General features: G+C 44.6%; 1 protein-coding gene across 1 annotated transcript in view; it reads right to left on the reverse strand.

Annotated features, from left to right (window-relative positions):
- Positions 1-22048, reverse strand: part of LOC147728557 (lecithin retinol acyltransferase-like) — a 288233-nt gene extending 266185 nt beyond the window's left edge. The window contains exon 1 of the mRNA XM_086963304.1: positions 21444-22048. Within this exon, the coding sequence (XP_086819430.1) occupies positions 21444-21977 (534 nt within the window). The 5' untranslated portion in view covers positions 21978-22048. The remainder of the gene's footprint in view (positions 1-21443) is intronic.
- Positions 22049-22084: the final 36 nt, after the last annotated feature.

Raw genomic sequence — 22084 nt, forward strand, 5'->3', positions numbered from 1 at the left:
AAAATATTCTCTTTATGACTATTGATCTCCTAGAAGACGTGGACCCTGAATTGGCAGCATATGTAGGAAGAGGCCAGGGCACTCTGATTGATTTTATTGTCTTATCTGATTATTTTAGCTTGCATTGTGTTATATTTAAAGTACACAAAAATGGACTAAGTGATCATTATCCCCTTTCACTAGATTTGGTAAACATACTTGATGAAACTATGATACTGTTAGAATACCCCCTTTGAATTTTGTTCGAAATAAGGGGTTACTTAGGAAATGGTCGGCTATAAATCCTGACTGTGTCCTTAAGCAGATCATAGAAGTCGATTTAAGAGAAATTTTAGACTGTCTAGCTGAGGATATACATTTTTAGTCCATTGCAACATCATTTATGACAATAACTGAGACCAAAAATGTGATATTAACTAGGAAGCAAGGTGCAAGACCACAGAATAATAAACGGTGGTTCAACAGTAATTGCACCTTTCATCACAGTAAATTAATTAAAGCCTTAAAAGAAAAACCCAGAGATACTGTGAAGATAAAAAACGTATGCCATAATTATAAACATGCATTGGAGAAAGGCAAGACTGATCTTAGGCAAGAATCTTGGAGTCAGCTTCACGTGGCATGTCGAAATGGAGATTCCAGACTTTTCTGGCAAACCGTAAATCAAGATTATTTTAATGGTTCTACCAATGATAATATTGATGTGACAATTATGCCTGAGGATTGGGTAGACCATTTTTCTGGACTGTACCGGACTTGTAATAATTCTGATGTGAGGCTTACTTATCAATCTGGGGGTATTTCTCTGGCACCGTCGTCACTGGAAAAGGTGGATAGAGCCTTATCCCAGACAGTCAAGAATAAGGCCTCTGGACCTGATAGCATGCCAGCAGATCTGTGTTTTTTAGCCAATATTCGCCTTTGGCTGTCTCTCCTGACCAATTTACTGAGATATTATGCGGCCCATGATCCCCCAGAATCCTGGAGAACAGTGATAATAGTCCCTATCTTCAACAAGCACTGGCGTTGCCAATAGGTCTTGCAGTAGGAAAGTTGGAGCTATTACAATTGCAAATAACAATGCCTTTTATTTTTGTTTTCATTTTAAAAACATAAAGGGCTTTGTCATTTACAAAACCAATAGCTCCAACTTTCCTACTGCGAGACCTATTGGCAACGCCAGTGCTTGTTTGGGTAAGGTGTTGTTTTCCTTTACAGATGTTCTATCTGAGGACATCACAAACGGAAACAATACAGGATGCATACACTCTAAAATGCTGTGAGCTGTAGTTAGAGGGTGCTTTGCTTGCCTCATATTGGGTAGATCGTTGAGACTTCAAATAAAAGTAATCCGAAAAGTTTCTGAAAAGGAAGCGCTCAGAAGTGTGACCCAACACGTTCTTTGTTAAGACTTCTAAGTACACGTGACCCTATTCAAACATTACACAGTGAGTGCTCCAAGCAAGGAGCTTCGGGTCGAAGACAGAGCATCTACTACTGTCATCCTTATATGAATGTTTTAGTTACAGAAAAACACAATTTGTATAGAGCTATGGAACAAAATAGTATATTTTGGGAGACTGTCACAAAATAGCAGTATGAACTGCTGAAAGTGCAGAATAAAAGAATCAAAGACCCCACGTGGGCTGGGCAGAATCACTCCTTCCTGGTGTTTCAAGAAGAGAAACAACCCGCACGTGGAGCGCTTCCTCCGTATTCTCGGGAACTTGTTTGTGCTGTCTGTCAGGTGTGAATCACTGCTGCTAAAAAAATTATAACCGAGTATGGGTAAATTAGAGACGTATTTTTGATAACCGCGAAAGAGGGTTCAAGTAATGAGCGGTCACGTGATTCAAATAAACACTGAACGACACGAGGCTACGTGGTACACACGAGAAGGGGATTGCAGTCCCATCACGGAGAGCCTTGTTCAGGGATATCCCATGTACCCTAATCTCCAATTGTGTTGTCAATCGTCTGCTGAAAGTGCAGAATAAAAGAATCGAAGACCCCATGTGGGCTGGGCAGAATCACTCCTTCCCGGTGTTTCAAGAAGAGAAAGAACCCGCACGTGGAGCGCTTCCTCCGTATTCTCGGGAACTTGTTTGTGCTGTCTGTCAGGTGTGAATCACTGCTGCTAAAAAAATTATAACCGAGTATGGGTAAATTAGAGACGTATTTTTGATAACCGCGAAAGAGGGTTCAAGTAATGAGCGGTCACGTGATTCAAATAAACACTGAACGACACGAGGCTACGTGGTACACACGAGAAGGGGATTGCAGTCCCATCACGGAGAGCCTTGTTCAGGGATATCCCATGTACCCTAATCTCCAATTGTGTTGTCAATCGTCTGCTGAAAGTGCAGAATAAAAGAATCGAAGACCCCACGTGGGCTGGGCAGAATCACTCCTTCCCGGTGTTTCAAGAAGAGAAAGAACCCGCACGTGGAGCGCTTCCTCCGTATTCTCGGGAACTTGTTTGTGCTGTCTGTCAGGTGTGAATCACTGCTGCTATAAAAATTATAACCGAGTATGGGTAAATTAGAGACGTTTTTTTGATAACCGCGAAAGAGGGTTCAAGTAATGAGCGGTCACGTGATTCAAATAAACACTGAACGACACGAGGCTACGTGGTACACACGAGGAGGGGATTGCAGTCCGGTCACGGAGAGTCTTGTTCAGGGATATCCCATGTACCCTAATCTCCAATTGTGTTTCAGGAACTTGTTTGTGCTGTCTGTCAGGTGTGAATCACTGCTGCTAAAAAAATGATAACCGAGTATGGGTAAATTAGAGACTTATTTTTGATAACCGCGAAAGAGGGTTCAAGTAATGAGCGGTCACCTGATTCAAATAAACACTGAACGACACGAGGCTACGTGGTACACACGAGAAGGGGATTGCAGTCCGGTCACGGAGAGCCTTGTTCAGGGATATCCCATGTACCCTAATCTCCAATTGTGTTGTCAATCGTCTGCTGAAAATGCAGAATAAAAGAATCGAAGACCCCACGTGGGCTGGGCAGAATCCCTCCTTCCCGGTGTTTCAAGAAGAGAAACAACCCGCACGTGGAGCACTTCCTCCGTATTCTCGGGAACTTGTTTGTGCTGTCTGTCAGGTGTGAATCAATGCTGCTAAAAAAATTATAACCGAGTATGGGTAAATTAGAGACGTATTTTTGATAACCGCGAAAGAGGGTTCAAGTAATGAGCGGTCACGTGATTCAAATAAACACTGAACGACACGAGGCTACGTGGTACACACGAGAAGGGGATTGCAGTCCGGTCACGGAGAGCCTTGTTCAGGGATATCCCATGTACCCTAATCTCCAATTGTTTTTCGGGAACTTGTTTGTGCTGTCTGTCAGGTGTGAATCACTGCTGCTAAAAAAAATTATAACCGAGTATGGGTAAATTAGAGACGTATTTTTGATAACCGCGAAAGAGGGTTCAAGTAATCAGCGGTCACGTGATTCAAATAAACACTGAACGACACGAGGCTACGTGGTACACACGAGAAGGGGATTGCAGTCCGGTCACGGAGAGCCTTGTTCAGGGATATCCCATGTACCCTAATCTCCAATTGTGTTGTCAATCGTGTTAGTAGCCACAATTTGAACAAGAATGAAAAAAACAAGAGCGGCCGGGAAACTGAAAGTACGGCCGAGCCATGAATAATTAGGGGAGGAGAAGCCGCCACCACATCAAAGGGAGAAGCCCTTTGATGTGGTGGCGGCCGTGAAAAAAATGCAATTAGGAGGGAGGGAGGGAGGCTGATGCGCGTGCTTGTTTGGTCACGTGATTCACGTGAACTCAAAGAAAACCGCAGCAAAAAGCCCTTGGTTTGACAAGGATTTTGAGCACTTGAATTCTCACTCCGCTCAATGCGCTTGCGCGCATTGATAGGCCGCGAGATCTAAAAAGGGTAATAGGTTGGACCCTGAATGTTACCGCCCCATAACATTGATTGATTGCACATGTAAAATCATGGGACGGGTAATATTAGAGAGGCTAGAGACTTGGTCAGATGAAAAGGGGAAATTCTCAAATGTTCAACATGGGTTCAGGAGAGGCCTTGGCACTGTTGAACAGTGTCTGAACCTGCACCTGGTCACTGCCAAGTACACCTTAGCTAGGCCAGGAACCCTTTATTTGGGGTTCAAGGACCAGACGTCTGCCTTCGACTGGGTGCAGAGGGGGAGACTCTGGGAGAAGATGCTCTCTATGGGTACGGGTATAGAACCATTGATTGTCCACTTCTTGGCAGCAATGCACCAGGGTGTAACAGGTAGAGTGCGGTATGGTGTCAACGGCGAGCTCACTGCCCCAATAATGATGGATCGTGGGGTCCGTTCAGGTTGCGTCCTCACCCCTTTTGTTTTCTGCCTCTACATCAATGACTTGGAGAGTAATTTGGTCATTGGGAATATGGATGTACCCCAGATAGGTTGTAGACCCGTTAAAGCACTTCTATATGCTGATGATTGTGTTTTAAGGTCCAGGAACAGGGGTGGGGCTGCAGAGGCTTTTAACTAGTTTTAATGGTTTTATGAGTGATCTTGGACTGAAAATAAATGTCACTAAATCCCATGTTATGGTGGTAGGCAAACCTCCAATGACACAAAAACATGTTTTATTAATAATGAAAAATCACTATGTATACCAACCTTTTCCTACTTGGGCATTCTGTTTAAACAAACAAATACATGGTCCCACTTAGTGGAGGCAAAAATTGGAGGTTTTAATCGTAATGTTAAGGCTATGTTTAGGTTCACAAAAAAACTAGGCTCCAGCCTATAAAAGTCATCACAGATATATATAAGGCTCACACATGCGCCATCACTTTGTATGGCGCTGGTGTCTGGGGTCTTTGTAACACTGCTGGTCTACAGAGAGTTGAAAATATGTTTCTGAAACGGTTGTTAACAGTGCCTAAAAGTATTGCCGTTACTATTTGTCATAATGAATTACGTGTAACCCCACTATCTTTTCGTCTCCAGTTACCACCACTTTTGTTATGGCGTAGTATTCGGGTGAAAGAAGAGACTGTCTGAAATCGTGCTATAATCACTGACTATTTGAAACTGGACTATGTCAAGAAAATTCCCTGGATTATGTATATGCAGTGCATGAGTTACTAGAAAAGCTGAGGCTACCAGACTGTATTGACACTCCTGGTAATATAGTCAAAATTCCAAGAGTCAAATTGAAAAGAACATTTATGACATATAGCTATGAAGTCAGAGATCGTGTGGAATTTTGCAAGAAAAGAGTTGTCGAACACTCTTTGCTGGTCTGTTCTTTAGGTACTGAACCCTATCTCTCTTTTTATTTTAATCACACTAAGATGTTTTATCTTATAAGATTCAGGATGGTTATGCCCTATCCGCGTGATGCACATTGTGACCCAAAATTGAATTTGTGTCCTTGTGACTCAGAATCAGCACAGAGCACTTTACATTTTGTTTTTCTGTGGCCTCTATACTACTCCATGACGCACTTTTATAAAACCACTGTTAAGAATTTTAAATATAAGAAAGTGCAGGGCTGCGTTACAATATTTGCTCCTCTTGAAAGATTAATTTATTTGTTTAATGATTTCCACCGCAGTGCGGCTTCGGAACATGGTTGGTAAATGATTTTATATTGCTTAAAACAATATTTTAACATAAATGTGATTGTTTTAATTGTATGAAATGTTTTTATTATGTAATCTTTTATGGTTGATTTGCAGCTGAATACAGATTTATTGATGATGATGATATGTGTGTGTGTTCTTGCACATGGGCAGTGCTTAATTTGAGCCTGTGGTTGCAGGTAGGGTCCACAAGCACTAATCATTTGTGTGGACCACATTTATTTTTCCTCAGAAGGCTTTTATTCATTGTAAAGGAGCACAAAACACAAAAAGGGGAATAAGGAAGAGAAAGAAGGAAACGAACAGTCAAATAGAGAAAACAGGGATGAAAAGGGGCTTGCACTCGTGAAATAAAAAGGCTGGGGCAGTCTGGTGGTGGATTAAGGAGGTATGAGGTGGAAACAAGACTATGCAGCCTTGGTATTTGGCACCCCAACTTTTGATAGCATCAGCTGCGAGCTTAGAAGCAAAATGTTGGGCACCAGCACTTATTGTTTTACATATTTAACACTGTACACGAGTACGCATCAACAAGTAGAAAGTTCCCTTGTCGATTCCTGACTGACATCATAGCAAACTGGCGCTTCCTTCATCTCCTTGTGACGCCCTTGATGAGAAACCTCTTGTTGCTACTTACCAACGTGTAGTTCTATATAATACGGACTTTTATGGCATTTAACAACAGCAAAGAAAACACTGATGCGTCAGAAACACATTAATAGCCCTGGGTGTATCCCTGAAGTCTCGTAGGTGAGTCGGATAAAGTTACAAGGGATTCCCTCTACTTCCTGACAAGCAACGTCATCATCCGTCGTTGCTTATCACAGGGCTGAAAAGACCTTAAACTCCTGCAAACTACTGAACCCTGTTCTATTCTGGCACCAGACCAAACCACTTGAACAGGTGGGAGAAGGCTGTACAGCACCTTGTGACAACAATAAAGTCATCCAAATAGCATTTCTATTTCAAGTGTTATCGGCGTGAAGTGCCTTTTCATTCTGCTCTGCGCTGTCTGTTCTCTTAATCCGTCTGTCTACTCCCTTTTGTCGCCCTTCTCAGAACAGTTCCACAGTGTCAGCGTAACCTCCGAATTACAACCTCGGCTGTGTCATCCTGCTCAGCTTGTTTCCACGTGACCCGCCCTGGCAGAAGCTCAGGGGATATGGAGATTCGAGTAGGTTTCTGCGCACGTTCATATTAAATTGTCGGTGCTGTTTTGCTAAACCTGACGGCCGCAAGGGAACTTGGGGGCATATTATCAACATAAGGTGATACATGATCGCCGTTTTTTTCAGCAGAAAACTGCCGATAAAACGGCGATAATGGGCTTGATAATATGCCCTTGAGAATTCCCATAGAAGCCCATGTTCAGAACATGGGCTTTTATGGGAATTCTCAAGGGCATATTATCAAGCCTATTATCGCCGTTTTATCAGCAGTTTTCTGCCGATAAAAGCGGTGATAATGTATCGCCTTTTGTTGATAATATGTCCCTGCGTTCTGTTTTGGTTTTTAAACTTGGCCTTGTACGGTAGCAATAGGCCACTGTATTCGCGCTTGTTAAATAAAAATCTCTTTACGCGTTCTTCAGTACTTTCCGACCGATGGGACTGTTTTACAACTTCTAAATCATTGGAACCAGAATTGTATAATTGGTTAAGATACATTCTGAATATTTTTGTGCACCCTGCCCCTCATGTAAGCCAATTCACTAGTTATTTAATAGTGCCATGTGACTTTGTGGCTCGGGCAATAGATGCAATGCTGACAATTTCAACCATAACCCGTGGTTGCCGGTGAATCTCAGGATGTTGCGCGATTGCGAAATGTTCAGACCCAGTTGTAATCAGAGCCTTAGAGGTTTACACATCTTCAGTAGGAAAACCTACATTGAGATAATTTTATGAGTGAATTGGAGTGCATTTAATGGTGAGTGTACAGCAAACCTTGTGATTTCGTGGTACAAAATTTGTGACACTTATATTTTAGACTTGGCTCTCTGCGGGTCACCCCCAAGCGTTTTTTTTTCATCTCTCCTGTTTTTCAGAATTCTTTTTTGTTTGCATTAGGACTCTGCACTTTACCGCTGCTAACCAGTGTTAAAGGGCTTGTACTCACTCTCTCAAACATGGTTAAATTATCCTACACCTGATAGGCATATTTAATTAACATGCAAGTCCCTAATAAAGTGACTCTGCATGTACATAGGGCCTGTGAATTAAATGCTACTATTGGGCCTGCAGCACTCATTGTGCCACCCACTAAAGTAGCACTTAAAAATATACATGTCTCTGGCCTGCCATTGCAGCCTGTGATGCAGTTTTAAACTGCCAATTTGACTTGGCAAAATAAACCTTTTGCCAGTCCCAAACCTTACTTTGTAATACATATAAGTCACCCCTACGGTGAACCCTAAAGGCCCATAGGGCAGGATGCATTGTATTTAAAAGTAGGACATGCAGGTTTATTTTTTACATGTCCTGTTGAGGTTCCGTGACAATTGTAAGTGGTGTTTTTAACTCGCACGAATATGGTCGAGTCTAGTATCTATGAACCGCAAATGACGAGTTTTGTAAGTGTGCGCAGTTTCGCTGTGCTAACTTAAACCGTTCGTTTGTTATGTGGGTTTGTCATCTGTACCCACGGGTTCCATCTTAGATACGGCATCCATTTTGTCTCTTGCCCTCAAGTAGCCAGCGAACGGACGCTGTCCGCTTCGCGACCCTGGGACTCCCAAGATATGGCGGAAGACGCATGTTCTTTGTAAGTGTCTTTATGACGGGGGGGATGCTACTGTAAGGCAGATGGCGCCGCTCGAGGCTCATCTTGCCGCACGGGCTTATTGTCTCAGCCGTGCATCTCATTAGGCACGTCCCTTTGATGCCTGTATCTCGTGCTTCTCGACACTCCCCTTTTACACCCTTTCCGATCTCCCTACTGTCTCCGTCTTCCTCTGCACCTGTCTTCGTTCCTATTTCGATCTACTTTACTGCTGATTGGAATTTGCTAATGGTGGGAAGATGGGTTTTTACAGTTGGGAACCGCCAAATGTTTCCGCACTTATGTTCCGGATCTTGTGTGTTTCAAAGTGATCTAAGCGACCCCTCTGAGAGCGACTTATGGGAACCAGGTTGTAAACTATTGTGTATCATGTTATCCTATGGGTAAAAACTGTATAAAAGGAGCGATCCACAAATACAATTTGAAGCAGTCTCCCCGAACTACACTCGATGTACTTCCTGTGACTTCTGTGTTCCCTGCAGTAAATAAACCTTGACTCTTTGACGCCGAAGGAAGTGTCCCGTGTCTCTGTGACTTGTACGCCGGAGCAGGTTACCCACGAAGGTTTCAGGTGTTGTGCCCTGGCACCGCTGGGTCCAAAGAACCCAGTCCTTCAGTTGGCGCCCAACGTGGGGCTGCATCAGTGGTACCGGTCCAAGCCCGACGATCGTGAGGAACTTCGTGTGAAATCTCCGAGGGAAGGTGCACCCCGCTTCATCGATCCTGTTGTCGAAATAAGTGGCCCGAAGACTTTTCCCGCGAAGATTCCCGCCTCCTAACGGCTGCGACGGACTGCTGCCCTGACTGTAGACCTGTTTTGGCGCCTGGCGTAGACCTTGGTATAGCGAGACGATTGACGGGCCTTCCTGAGGACGCCATTGATCTTTGAGTTAAGTATTTGTGGGTCGCTCCCAGAGTTCTTGGTTGTAGGCACTTTAGCGAGTGTCTTTGTTGTAAACACTTTAGCGAGTGTTTTTGTTGTAGACACTTTAGCGGGTGTCTTTGTTGTACACGCTGTGTGAGTGTTTTTGTCGGTGACACTTTGCTAGCGTACTTTGTTGTTGTTGTATTTGTTTGACGACTGCAGCCGCCAAAGACCGAGGGTTTAGTTCTTTGCTGGGACTTGGTAAATCCCGAAATCCCGTAACCCTTGAAGTTTGTGAAACTCGGCTAGTGTGCAAGATGCCTGGTCGCAGTACTTTGTTCAGTTGCTTTAGACCTTGTGGTGCGGATTCCCTGCTGGAGGACTCGTGTCCGATACCTCCGGTTGGAACTCCTACATATGACTTATATAGCAAACATGGGCTAGGCCCGATTGCTTTTAACGATTATTGGATCAAATATACAAAGAAAGACGGCGATCTTCGTTGGCCACCTCACGGTAGCTTCGAAGCGTCGATCTTAGATAATTTGGAAATAAAGTTGTTCGAACGTAAATCAAGGCCGGCCATGTTTGATGCCTTTCGGTTCTGGCGCAAAGAAGCCCGACAGAAAGAGATCAGACAAAATAAACGTAGTCAGCGAGATACTGTTGCTACTATAGTGAAGAAAGCTGAGCAGTTTCAGCGTGATAAGGAGGATAAGGATAAGGAAGTGTTTGAGAGATTACAGCGTATGTCCATAGACAAATGCTATCCTGTTTTGCCTATGGAGTCGGATAAGAAGGAAGAGGCAGTTGAGGATTCTTTAATGTCCTATCTTATGAAGTCGCCACCTCCGTACGTACAGGGTACCGCAGCTCCTGTGGTCCCTGCCGTACCTGTTCTTCCACCTGTTATTCCTCCACCAGTTCCTCAACCTGCACCTGCTCTTCCGACTGTTCCTGCTCCTTTGCCTATTTCTATTCCTACTGCTCCTCCGCTTCCACATACTCCTGTTCCCGCTACTGCTCACGCTACTGCTCCTGTGTTGTTAACCCCTGTTGCTGCTAACGTCTCTACTCCTTCTCTTGTTAGTCCTGTGTCTTACTCTTCTCCCTCTACTCGTAATCGTGATTCTCCCCTTGCGACAAACTTCTTTCAGTCGCTCGGACCTGTTTTTGGGTCTGCAGGTTCTGATGGTCCACAGAGACGTAGCCAGCTTCCTGGTAATAGAGAACGTGTTGCGCTATACAATATGGCGATGGGTTGGATGATAAACCCTGTTAGAAATCCACCTCGTGTTGTCCTCGAAACGTTTGATCAATTCAACATACCTACTCAGAGATGTGTGTTTGATGAAATGTGCAAGTTCTTACATGATCAGATAGCGGCCAATGCGCCTGACGAGGTGCTGACCGCCCTGTCTGAACTCCGGCTTCAGTTCGCAACTGGACTGATAGTCGACACTAATGTCCGACGTGCTATTGAGCGGTTGCTATCTCTTCGTCCCGCTCCTATTCCTCATGCATTGTTCGTTGAGGACATTGAACAACGAGATGGGTCTGGCCAATATCCTATGCGTGAAGTTCCGCCAGTTTGGGTACCCGCTGATAATACTAATGCTAATGCTCCAATACCAGCACATTTCCAGAGAGTGTGGATACACCTCCCTTGGAAACGATCGGAAGTGCTTCAGGTGAAACAAACTTTGCCTGATCCTCGCAAAAATCCTGCGGGGTATTACAAAGAATTATCGCAGCTCGTAGACGCTACGATAATGAATCTGGCCGATATCGACATGTTGTTTGGCAATGTCGTACCGCAACCGGTATGGGCCAAGATTCGTCACCAAGATCACGCGAATGAATTAGGTGGTGATTGGGCTGCCATTACAGCGGCAGACGCTGGACAAGTGGCTGCTACTAAACCCGATCAGTTGATTGAACTTCTTCCCCAGCGAATCATTACATTAATGAAAACGCTTATGCCAGCTATGAGGGTAAATTGGGACAAGTTGTCAGCCTGTAAGCAGAAGAAAGATGAGAGTGTTTCAGACTTCTTTACGAGGTTCGAGGAAACATTCGTCGATCATAGTGGGCAGGATATGGGTACTGAGGGTGGACAGAGGTTGTTTGTGGATAAATTCGTATCGAACTTATTGCCCGACTTGAGCCATAAATTGAAAAATTCAGAAAGTTCATGGGCCGTTTCTACCTCAGCTCAGATATTGGCTACGGCACAATATTACGAAAATAGAGAAAAAGAGGAAAATGACCGGGCCGATAAAAAGACGAAAGAGCTGAAAACTAAAGTGTTGTTACAACAAGCATATCCGCCGCGTTCTAATCAGAATGCGCCTCAGCAGAATAGATCGCAGTCGCAATCGAATCGATCGCAGCCGCGTAATGATTCATCTTTTCAGAGATCTTCATTAGGGTACAATCAATGTGCTTATTGTAGACAGGAGGGACACATTAAATTCAATTGTCCTGTTTTAAATGACCGTAGTGGTGGTAATTCGTCTAGAGGAGGTCGTGGTGGTGCACAGCACGCATCACGTGGTAGAGGTCGTGGTGCTCAGAATGATCGCTCTGACCATTCATCAAATTCTAATAACTGTTTCGATCAACGTGGATCATCGCAAGGACGATCTGCGCAGTACAATGTAGACGATTATTACGTCGATCAGGGACCTGACGATAGTAATTACTAGGACAGCCAAAGACAAGGAGAGGGAGTGGTATCAGTTCCGGTTGATCAGAGAGGGCCTTACGTCGCAGTTGCTACATCGGGCGTCGTTGAGCCTTTTCTGTTGGACACTGGTGCAGCGAAAAGTTCTATCATGCATTCGAAACTCCCTGGCGCACCTTTGTCTGGCTTAACAAATGTTTCCGTTGGATTCTCTGGCGCCCCCGTTAGCAATCCAGTTTCGCGCCCTTTGCCCCTTCAAATTGGGCCACGTGAGCTCGAAGCTCCATTGATTTTGTCTACTGGTTGTGGCGAAAATCTTTTGGGTCTGGATTTGCTTAAACGCTTGTATGCGACTTTGTATTGTTCTCCTGCGGGTGTAAAGCTTACGTTAGGAGAGAGGGTAGTCTCTCCCATGTACTTGTCCCTCGATAAGCTTCCACCGGAATTGAGTTCTCTTCCTGCATCTTTGTGGGCGACGGGTCCAAATGACGTGGGCCTACTTGATATCTCCCCTTATGTTGTTCAGTTGAAATCGAATGTGCGATTGCCACGTATTCCCCAATATCGTATCTCCCTTGATGGTGAACGAGCTTTGTTAGCGATCATCTATGATTTGATCGAGAAAGATGTCATTGAAGAAACTCGGGGAAACGTGTGCAATAGTCCTGTACTGCCCATTCTTAAACGTACTGATCCTACCAAACCGCCTGTTTATCGTTTTGTTATCGATTTACGGGAGGTGAATAAAATTGTGGTTCCTCAATTCCCTGTTGTGCCTGACATTACGGCGCTACTGACTCTGATTCCAGCTACAGCTTCATGGTTTTCGGTGATTGATTTGAAAAATGCGTTTTTCAGCATCCCGATTGCCGAAGAGAGCAGGGACCTTTTCGGTTTCTCTCTTGGTGGACGTAGCTTCCGGTTCAAACGCGCTCCTCAGGGCTACTGTGAAAGTCCATCGATTTACAGTCAAGCTTTGAAGGGTCAACTAGATGCGTTTAGGTTGCCGGTTGGTGCGGCTTTAATCCAATACGTCGACGACTTATTGGTGGCTGCTGATACTCAGGACATTTGCAAAATTGCTACAGTGTCGTTGCTGCAACATCTCTGTGAGTTAAATCACAAGGTGTCACCTTCTAAACTCCAATATTGTTGTCAAGAAGTAACCTACCTAGGTCACTTATTGTCAAAGGAGGGAAGGAGATTGACCCCAGAGAGAATTGCAGCGATTGCGCGCATGGCTGTGCCACAAACCCAAAGAGATGTGCGTGCCTTTCTAGGTATCACATCGTACTGCAGGCAGTGGATTCCTAATTTTTCATTGCTAGCGAAACCATTGGTGGCTCTTACGTGCAAGGATGTTTCGACTCCTTTACCATGGACGGAAGAATGTCAGAAAAGTTTTTCTGAATTACGTGATTCATTGTGTTCGGCTCCTGTGTTAGGTACCCCTGATTACAGTAAACCGTTCACGTTATATGTTCACGAGAGGGAAGGTTGTGCTTTAAGCGTCTTAACGCAACCTTTTGGTGGTAAGCAACGTCCATGTGCATATTTTTCCTCGACCTTAGACCCAGTAGCTAGAGCATTGCCGAGTTGTTTGAGAGCAACTGCGGCAGCTGCGGTCTCCATCCGACAATCAGCAGGATTGGTCATGGATAATATGCTTACGGTGATGGTTCCGCATGCAGTCGATACTCTTTTGAACCGTACGAAAACTCAGCACTTGACGAGTGCGAGGTTATCTGGGTACGAATTGACGCTCTTGGCAAGCCACATTCAGATAAAACGTTGTAATGTCCTAAATCCGGCAACTTTGTTACCAATTAGTGCAGAGTCAGATGCAGTAACAGAACATGACTGTTACTTGCGGACAGAGGAGGAAACAAAAGGTCGTGTGGACCTTAAAAACACCCCATTGGAAGACCCGGATGGCATCCTGTATGTGGATGGGTCATGTTTTAAATTGCCGAATGGTGATGTGACTACTGCTTATGCTGTGGTGACATTGAATACTGTTGTTGAGACTGCGAGATTGAGTCAGAATTCTGCCCAAGCTGCAGAGCTGATCGCTCTTACTAGAGCATGTGTATTAGCAAAAGGTAAACGTGTGAATGTGTACACCGATAGTCAGTATGCTTTCGGTGTAGCGCATAGTTTCGGACGATTGTGGCGAGAACGTGGTTTCTTGACGTCACATGGCACGAAAATACAGCATGGCCAGCTTGTGAACGATCTTTTGGATGCATTGACTTTGCCTGCTCAAGTTGCAATTGTTAAATGTAGTGCGCATCGTAAAGTGACGGATGATGTTGGTCGTGGTAATACGTTTGCAGATGAGATTGCTAAGGAGACTGCCCGGAACCTTAGCACTCGAATGTATGTGACGAATTCGGTTAGGTGGCCTACAGAATCAAGTATGTGTGAGAATACTATAGAGAGTGTGAAAGCAATTCAGAATGAGGCCACCGACACTGAAAAGATGAAGTGGAAAGAAAGTACGGGAAGGTTGGATGTGAATGGTTGCTGGATTGATTTGTCAGATCAGAAAAGATGGATGTTGCCTGATGCGTATGTACTGGCCGTTGTGCAAATGGCACATGGGTTAGCACATATTAGCGCGAAAGGTATTTGCAAGTTGTTGGCTGATGTGTGGAAGAATGATGGAATTACTAAGTGTGCTGAACGTTTGGTGAAGAATTGTATGGTGTGTATAATGTACAATCCTGGCAAAGGAACCCCAACTCCCCCTGGCAGTTTTGCTCCTCCTTTGTATCCCTTTGAGGTGATCCAATTGGACTTCATCCATATGGAGCGATGCAATAACCTGAAATACGTTTTGGTTGTGGTTTGCGCATTCTCCCGATGGATCGAGGCCTATCCCCTCAAAGACAATACTGCTTTGTCTACTGCGAAAATCCTACTGAAGGAATACTTTCCTCGGTATGGAATGCCTAGAGTCGTGTGGTCAGATAACGGAAGTGAGTTTGTTGGAAGTGTGATGAAGAGTGTGTGTAAGGGCCTTGGAATAAATCAGAAATTCCATAGCGCCAATCATCCCCAGTCAGCTGGATTGGTTGAAGGGTACAATGGCACCCTTAAACTAAAATTAGCGAAGATTCAAGCTACGACTGGACTTTCGTGGCCAGATGCTTTGCCTCTAGCATTACTGTCAACTAGGGCGACTGTACACTCCCGAATAGGGCTCAGTCCCTATGAAATAGTGTTCGGCCGTCCTGCGAATGTGTGGGGGGTTCCTAGGCCAGGAATATTCTCTGATCTTGAGTTTCCGATGTTGATTGATTACTTACATGACTTGACTGCTAAACTGAGGTTAATTCATCAACAGGTTTACGACGCCTTGCCGACGCAGACGGAGGGTCCAGGCCACCAGCTCCAGCCCGGAGATTGGGTGGTTACCCGAAATTTTTCACGAAAAAACAATCTGGACCCTCGCTTCACCGGACCTTACCAGGTGCTCCTGGCCACGAGGACTGCCGTTCGTCTTGAGGGGCGGAAAAATTGGGTACATGCTACCCATTGTAAGCGAGTCCCTATTTCTTTGTCGGCAGACCCGTGGGTAAGGAAAGGCATTGCGTCAACAGAAACAGAAACATTGCCGGCGTTTGTACCTTTTAGCGACGCACAGCTTGTTGGAGAACCCTCAGCGCAGCAGAAAGCCACTGTTGAACATTTGTCAGCAAGAGACTCAAGACCAGACCAACGAACTGATCAGCAGGACGCTGTCTCTTCGACAGATCCTTTGTTCGACGAGCAGACACGTCCCGGGAAACATCGATATTCTTTGCGTTCTCGCATTAAGGACTAATAAAATTTCTTGCTTTGCTGAAACTGATAACTGCAATATCCTCGTTTCCCATGATCAACTTTGAACATTCGTATCATTGAAAATTGTTTTGTATATATATATATATCAAGCTTCTTCCTTGTATCTTTTTCCTTCCACAGCTGAATTATTGTGCTAAATAAATACATATTGTGTATTGAGGGCCGTAGGGCCGCGCGCGTACTTCCTTCTGGACAGTAGGTCTTGACGCTAGGTTAAAGACCGTCGGTTCCTAGGAACTCCTGGGGATTGACTATTGCTGCACAGAACGAAGTGCGTCAAGAAACGTTGCGGACGGTCGTAGGGAAATGGCATTTTCGAAGCTGAATGATTTGGAAGGAGCTCAGGCATATAGAGTCAAGCTGCAGAAACTTAGTCGTACGAATTGTTTTGTATCCCAGTTGTTTGTTTTGTTTTTAACTGCTTCTGCATTTTTGGCGGGTGGGGTGTATTACACTATGTCTTACTTCTTACTTCCTACCCCTACTCCTACTCCTTACCCTAACATTACTTCTACTGCTTCTCCTCATTCCTTTCATATGTTACCAGAACACGAACAGGCTAGACGTGTAGAATTCCGCAACAATTCCTTTATCCAGCTCCTCCATCAGCATCAGTTAGTGGTTAACACTACTAATTGTTGGGTGTGTGGGTTGATGCCACATACTACGGGTAAGGGAATTCCATATCTGGTGTTACCGTATAGTTCCCAAGGGTACGTACTTCATCTGTCATGATCGTGCATACACATGGTTGCCCGCAGACTTCATGGGCTCATGTTTTGTTGCAAATCTGTTGCCTCCGACGTTTACTGTAGATGCCGATTATCATAAGACTAGAGTTGTACGAGGCGTAATTAGCGAAGAGGATACTGCCGGTCAAGAGGCAGGAGACTTTTTCAAGGGTTTCCTCCCGTTTTGGGGACCTATGGTTAATAGTAGGAACCTGAGACATTTGACTCGAGTGGTAGAATCGACAGCTAACATTACTGCCAGTGCCCTTGGTAATATCACCACAGAACTTCAGGCGGAGAGACTTATGACATTACAAAACCGTATGGTTTTAGATGTTGTCTTAGCAGATCGCGGTGGGGTATGTAAAGTGATCCATTCGAGCTGTTGCATTTTCATTCCAGATAATGCTCCTACTGTCTATCAAGCCATCTCGAAGTTGCACAAGATCTCCGAATCCATACACGTGGATGTAGGGGATTGGACGCTACTTGGTTGGTTTTGGGGCCTGGTGTCGACTTGGGGTTGGAAGATTCTGACGATCATCGGGGTTGTGGTAGTGTTCCTGTTCACGTGTTGCCTTTGTGTGCAGTGTGGTCCTGCCTTATGTGGCCTCTGTGCTACAACGTGTATGAGACAACCATCTGTTACCAAGGGGACTCGGTTGGACAGAGCTATGCTACAGCGACATCTTGATGGTCTGATGAATATCAAGTATGATTCCGACTAGTGCTTGCCTACATGAGGGCAAAAGGAGCGTCTGAGGTTCCGTGACAATTGTAAGTGGTGTTTTTAACTCGCACGAATATGGTCGAGTCTAGTATCTATGAACCGCAAATGACGAGTTTTGTAAGTGTGCGCAGTTTCGCTGTGCTAACTTAAACCGTTCGTTTGTTATGTGGGTTTGTCATCTGTACCCACGGGTTCCATCTTAGATACGGCATCCATTTTGTCTCTTGCCCTCAAGTAGCCAGCGAACGGACGCTGTCCGCTTCGCGACCCTGGGACTCCCAAGATATGGCGGAAGACGCATGTTCTTTGTAAGTGTCTTTATGACGGGGGGGATGCTACTGTAAGGCAGATGGCGCCGCTCGAGGCTCATCTTGCCGCACGGGCTTATTGTCTCAGCCGTGCATCTCATTAGGCACGTCCCTTTGATGCCTGTATCTCGTGCTTCTCGACACTCCCCTTTTACACCCTTTCCGATCTCCCTACTGTCTCCGTCTTCCTCTGCACCTGTCTTCGTTCCTATTTCGATCTACTTTACTGCTGATTGGAATTTGCTAATGGTGGGAAGATGGGTTTTTACAGTTGGGAACCGCCAAATGTTTCCGCACTTATGTTCCGGATCTTGTGTGTTTCAAAGTGATCTAAGCGACCCCTCTGAGAGCGACTTATGGGAACCAGGTTGTAAACTATTGTGTATCATGTTATCCTATGGGTAAAAACTGTATAAAAGGAGCGATCCACAAATACAATTTGAAGCAGTCTCCCCGAACTACACTCGATGTACTTCCTGTGACTTCTGTGTTCCCTGCAGTAAATAAACCTTGACTCTTTGACGCCGAAGGAAGTGTCCCGTGTCTCTGTGACTTGTACGCCGGAGCAGGTTACCCACGAAGGTTTCAGGTGTTGTGCCCTGGCACCGCTGGGTCCAAAGAACCCAGTCCTTCACTGTAGTGAATAACTCCTAAATAGTTTTTTTAATTACTGTAAGGCCTATCTATCCCTAAGGATTACATTGGGTTACCTTATTACATTTATTAAGGGCTAACATTTGATTAGGAGTAGATCGAAGTATAATTTTGGACTCCAATTTACTGTAACTTAAAATCTTCTTTAATGGTAAAGGCAGATTTTAAGTCCCAATTCTGAAAATGCCACTTTTAGAAAGTTCAAATGTTCTTGTCCTAAATATTTGGTACCTGCTGACAGTATTCTGGATCACATGACTGTGAATGGCTCTGCTGCTGGGGGTTGTGTATTCCCTCTGCACAGTGAGGCAAAAGGGACTGGGTGTAGGCAGGATGGGCCATACTGGCTGGATTGCTGAGAGCAGAACTGTACTCTGCCCCATTCACACTTCTACGGGTTTGCTTCCAACACACACAAATGAACCTGACAACAGCCTTTCGTCACACCAGACTTCTTGGAGCCTTGGCAGGGGAAGCAAAGAACCTTCCAGAGCCTAATTTGGGGGTAGCCCAGGGTGTCCCCCCACAACAAAGACTTGCACCAAGTACACATACTAGTCCTTCAGAACACCACTTCAGTACACTCCAGCACCTGTGGGCAATACAGAAGAAGGAAAGCCTTGTTCACTAGAGGACTGCTCTACTGCTTGAGGCCTGACTTGTGTGCCAGGGGACCACCCTGCTGCTTGAGGCCAGACCTGCTTACTGAGAAGTAAAACTGGAAATACTCCCTTTATCCTGTGCTAACCTGAGTGACTCCAAGGGCCAGTTGGCTAACCTCCTGTTCTGAGCTACAGGGACACATCAAGCTCCATTGGCCTCCCTGCAAATGCCCAGCTGATCTGCTGCACTGGACCTGCCTTGCACCTGCAACTGGGCCTTCCTGAGCCCTGCTGGCCTCTGCCGGAGTGAGTTCCTGATCCCCATGGGGTGCCGCCCCACAGGCACCAGTTGAGCTCCTTCTGTTAAAAAAGGTAAAATACTGGCGTTTTGGGCAGTTCATGACTGCGAAATGGCCCATTCATGCAGAGACTCTTCTGCTAGCAATGACCGTCAACACAAACCTCCAGTGAACCCAACTCTTCACGCTACAGTGACTGCCAGTAACTACTGAGCCAAAACAGCAATAAGAACTCATCACTTTTTGCCAGGAAAAATACTTTGAGATAAAGTATTCCTTCCGATCGTTAAATCCTAGCCCCTTCACTTAAACACATGAACATGCAAGGTCAGACAATACACAAACTCACACATACCTAGCGCCAGGCATTAATAATGGGTCCTAGATTATTAAATTTTGACAAAAGCATATCCATAAGTGTGGTAAAAACGTACCAGATAGCTCCTTTCCTTAGTTTCTTGAGATAGAAATCAGAACAACACGTTGCATTTGTTAAAAACCTCATCCTGAAGTGTTTTAAAATTAACACATTTTCTAGTTTTGAAAGATCCTATTTTAGAGGGGACCACAGAAAATATCTATGAAATGATTCTCTACAAAGTATACTGGTTTAGTCAATGTATTTAGGTATATTTTGCATTTGGCCTAATACATTTTATTGTACTACTTTATTAGGAATTGAACCTTTAGAATCGAATAATAATCAAACTAAGGACATATTTTTATTTCCATTTAAAGGGCCATTATAAAGGTGGTAAATATGCAGTGCTTATTTTAAGCTGGTGGTTGCCGGTGGGGGCCACCAGCACTTATTTTGGGGAGACTGGTACTTATTTTTCCTCATTAGACATTTCCTGAGAGCATGAAAGATATAAACACACAAAAGGCAAAGAAGGAGAAAGTGAAAGACGGAAGAACTTGTGGAAGATATGTCTAGTGGATTAAAGAGGCATTGGGTGGACTGAAGACTACACAGCCTCGGTATTCGACACACTGATGTTTTATACAGCCAGCTGCGGGCTTCTGAGCAGAGCCTTGGGCACCAGCACTCTATTACAAATAAAGCCCTCATTATGGGGTGGCAGGTTAGGAAGAAATTTGCATAGGAGTACAACAGCCCATCCGTGAAAAAGAACATAGAAGAAGCAGCAGGTACCCCTGTGGATGAATAAACTATTAGGAATATTTTAGACTGAGGGGCATATTATCAAGAACGGCGATAAAATGATCACCGCTTTAGCAGCAGGAAACTGCCGCTAAAGAGGTGATAATGGGCTTGATAATATGCCCTTGTGAATTCCCATAGCAGCCCAGGCTTACACCAGAACCTGGGCTGCTATAGGAATTCACAAGAGCATATTATCAAGCCCATTATCGCCGCTTTAGCTGTGGTTTCCTGCTGCTAAAGCGGCGATCATTTTTATCACAGTACTTGATAATATGCCCCTGAGTTATTTTCCAGTCTGAGCAAGGACATTTAAAACTCCTCCGTGCCAATTTAAATTGCAGCTTCCTGGCTAAATAACCTGGAGGTGTTACCTCGGTTCAACAAAGTTGGTCTGGTCCCACCTAAGACAGTGTTGTAGATTGGATGGAGGCCTGTTGAAGTCACGACGTCGGAATGGTAGATAATGAGTAGGACAAACAGGTATTATAACTTATACAAGAAATGCATACTACATATTGTAAAATATAGCAAAGCTTAACAGTGCACAATTTACATTAATACCGTTCAGAGTGTGAATCCAACTTTTACATCTCCATGATTTCCCTAATCTAGAAATTCACATACGTACTGAAAAATGTTTTAACGCTTTTGAATGCAACCGTATTCATTGATGGATATTTACTCAAAACATTCAGTGAAAAAGTCTATGAGTAATACACCTAGGTGCTCTACAAATATTGCTGCACATATTATATTATAGCATTTGCATAGTGCTTACTACCCCTGGTTAGGCTTACCCACTGGGATAGCAAGACACCCCCCCACACCTTGTAGGGTGTGAGGGTGTTATTTTTGTTTTGAGACTATGTGAGAAGTGTTTTCATGTCATGTGTGATAACCACCGATGCGCAGCTATCTGTTATGGAATGCAGCTCCTGATTTTGAGACCAGGAGGTTAAGTGAGATACAGACTGACACATTACAACTGTTTATTGCTGTCATGTCCAAATTCTATAGTTATATTGCAACGTTGAACTGTTCCTTGCTTACTATTGTTTAGAAATAAACAGTTGAAATATAAAACTTAGGATTTCTTTGCTTTATTTGTAGATCAAATACTTTTCAGGATTTACCTTATCGGTTTGAAAGCTTACGAGGCTGTCGTATCTGCAGTATGTCACAAAGTGTTCACAGTTGTTCCACAGCAAGCTGTATGCGATGGATCCCACCAGCTTCTCAGCCCGTGTGGCCACTTCTTCATTCGACAATGGCTTGACAGTGAACTTGCGGTCCATGTGATTGACGACAATGCTGGCTCCATAGGCAAAGTCCTCCACTGTGTCCACCCTGATACTGGCAACTTTAGCCAAGACACCCATGATCAGCCTTTTGTTGGTCACAACTGTATGAATCCATGATTTATCCCTAGAAATAGCTGGAAGGATGTCAGGCATCAAATGAGCGACCCTGTTATCTCCTAAGTAGATGCCGAAGTGGACGAAGAGGGTACGCGACACCTCCAGTAGGTCGCCTCTTTTGAAACATGACACATCGTAGTAGTTTGAATCAGTGTTTGTTTCTTCTTTCTTGGTGCCCTGTCTGGACCTGCCAAAGGGAATTAGTTTCTCCAATACGAAGGTGATGAAATTCAATAATGTGTTCTTCATCCTGCTCACTGGCACGTGCGCTGCTTGGAGCTGCAAGGGATGTCTGCCACTGGCTTACTTCTTAACTCTGCAGCTATATTGTAGCCTGAATGGTAGAAACTGCTGGG

Source organism: Lissotriton vulgaris, chromosome 3_1 (genome assembly GCF_964263255.1).
Source record: "Lissotriton vulgaris chromosome 3_1, aLisVul1.2, whole genome shotgun sequence".
Classification (NCBI taxonomy): Eukaryota; Metazoa; Chordata; class Amphibia; order Caudata; family Salamandridae; genus Lissotriton; species Lissotriton vulgaris.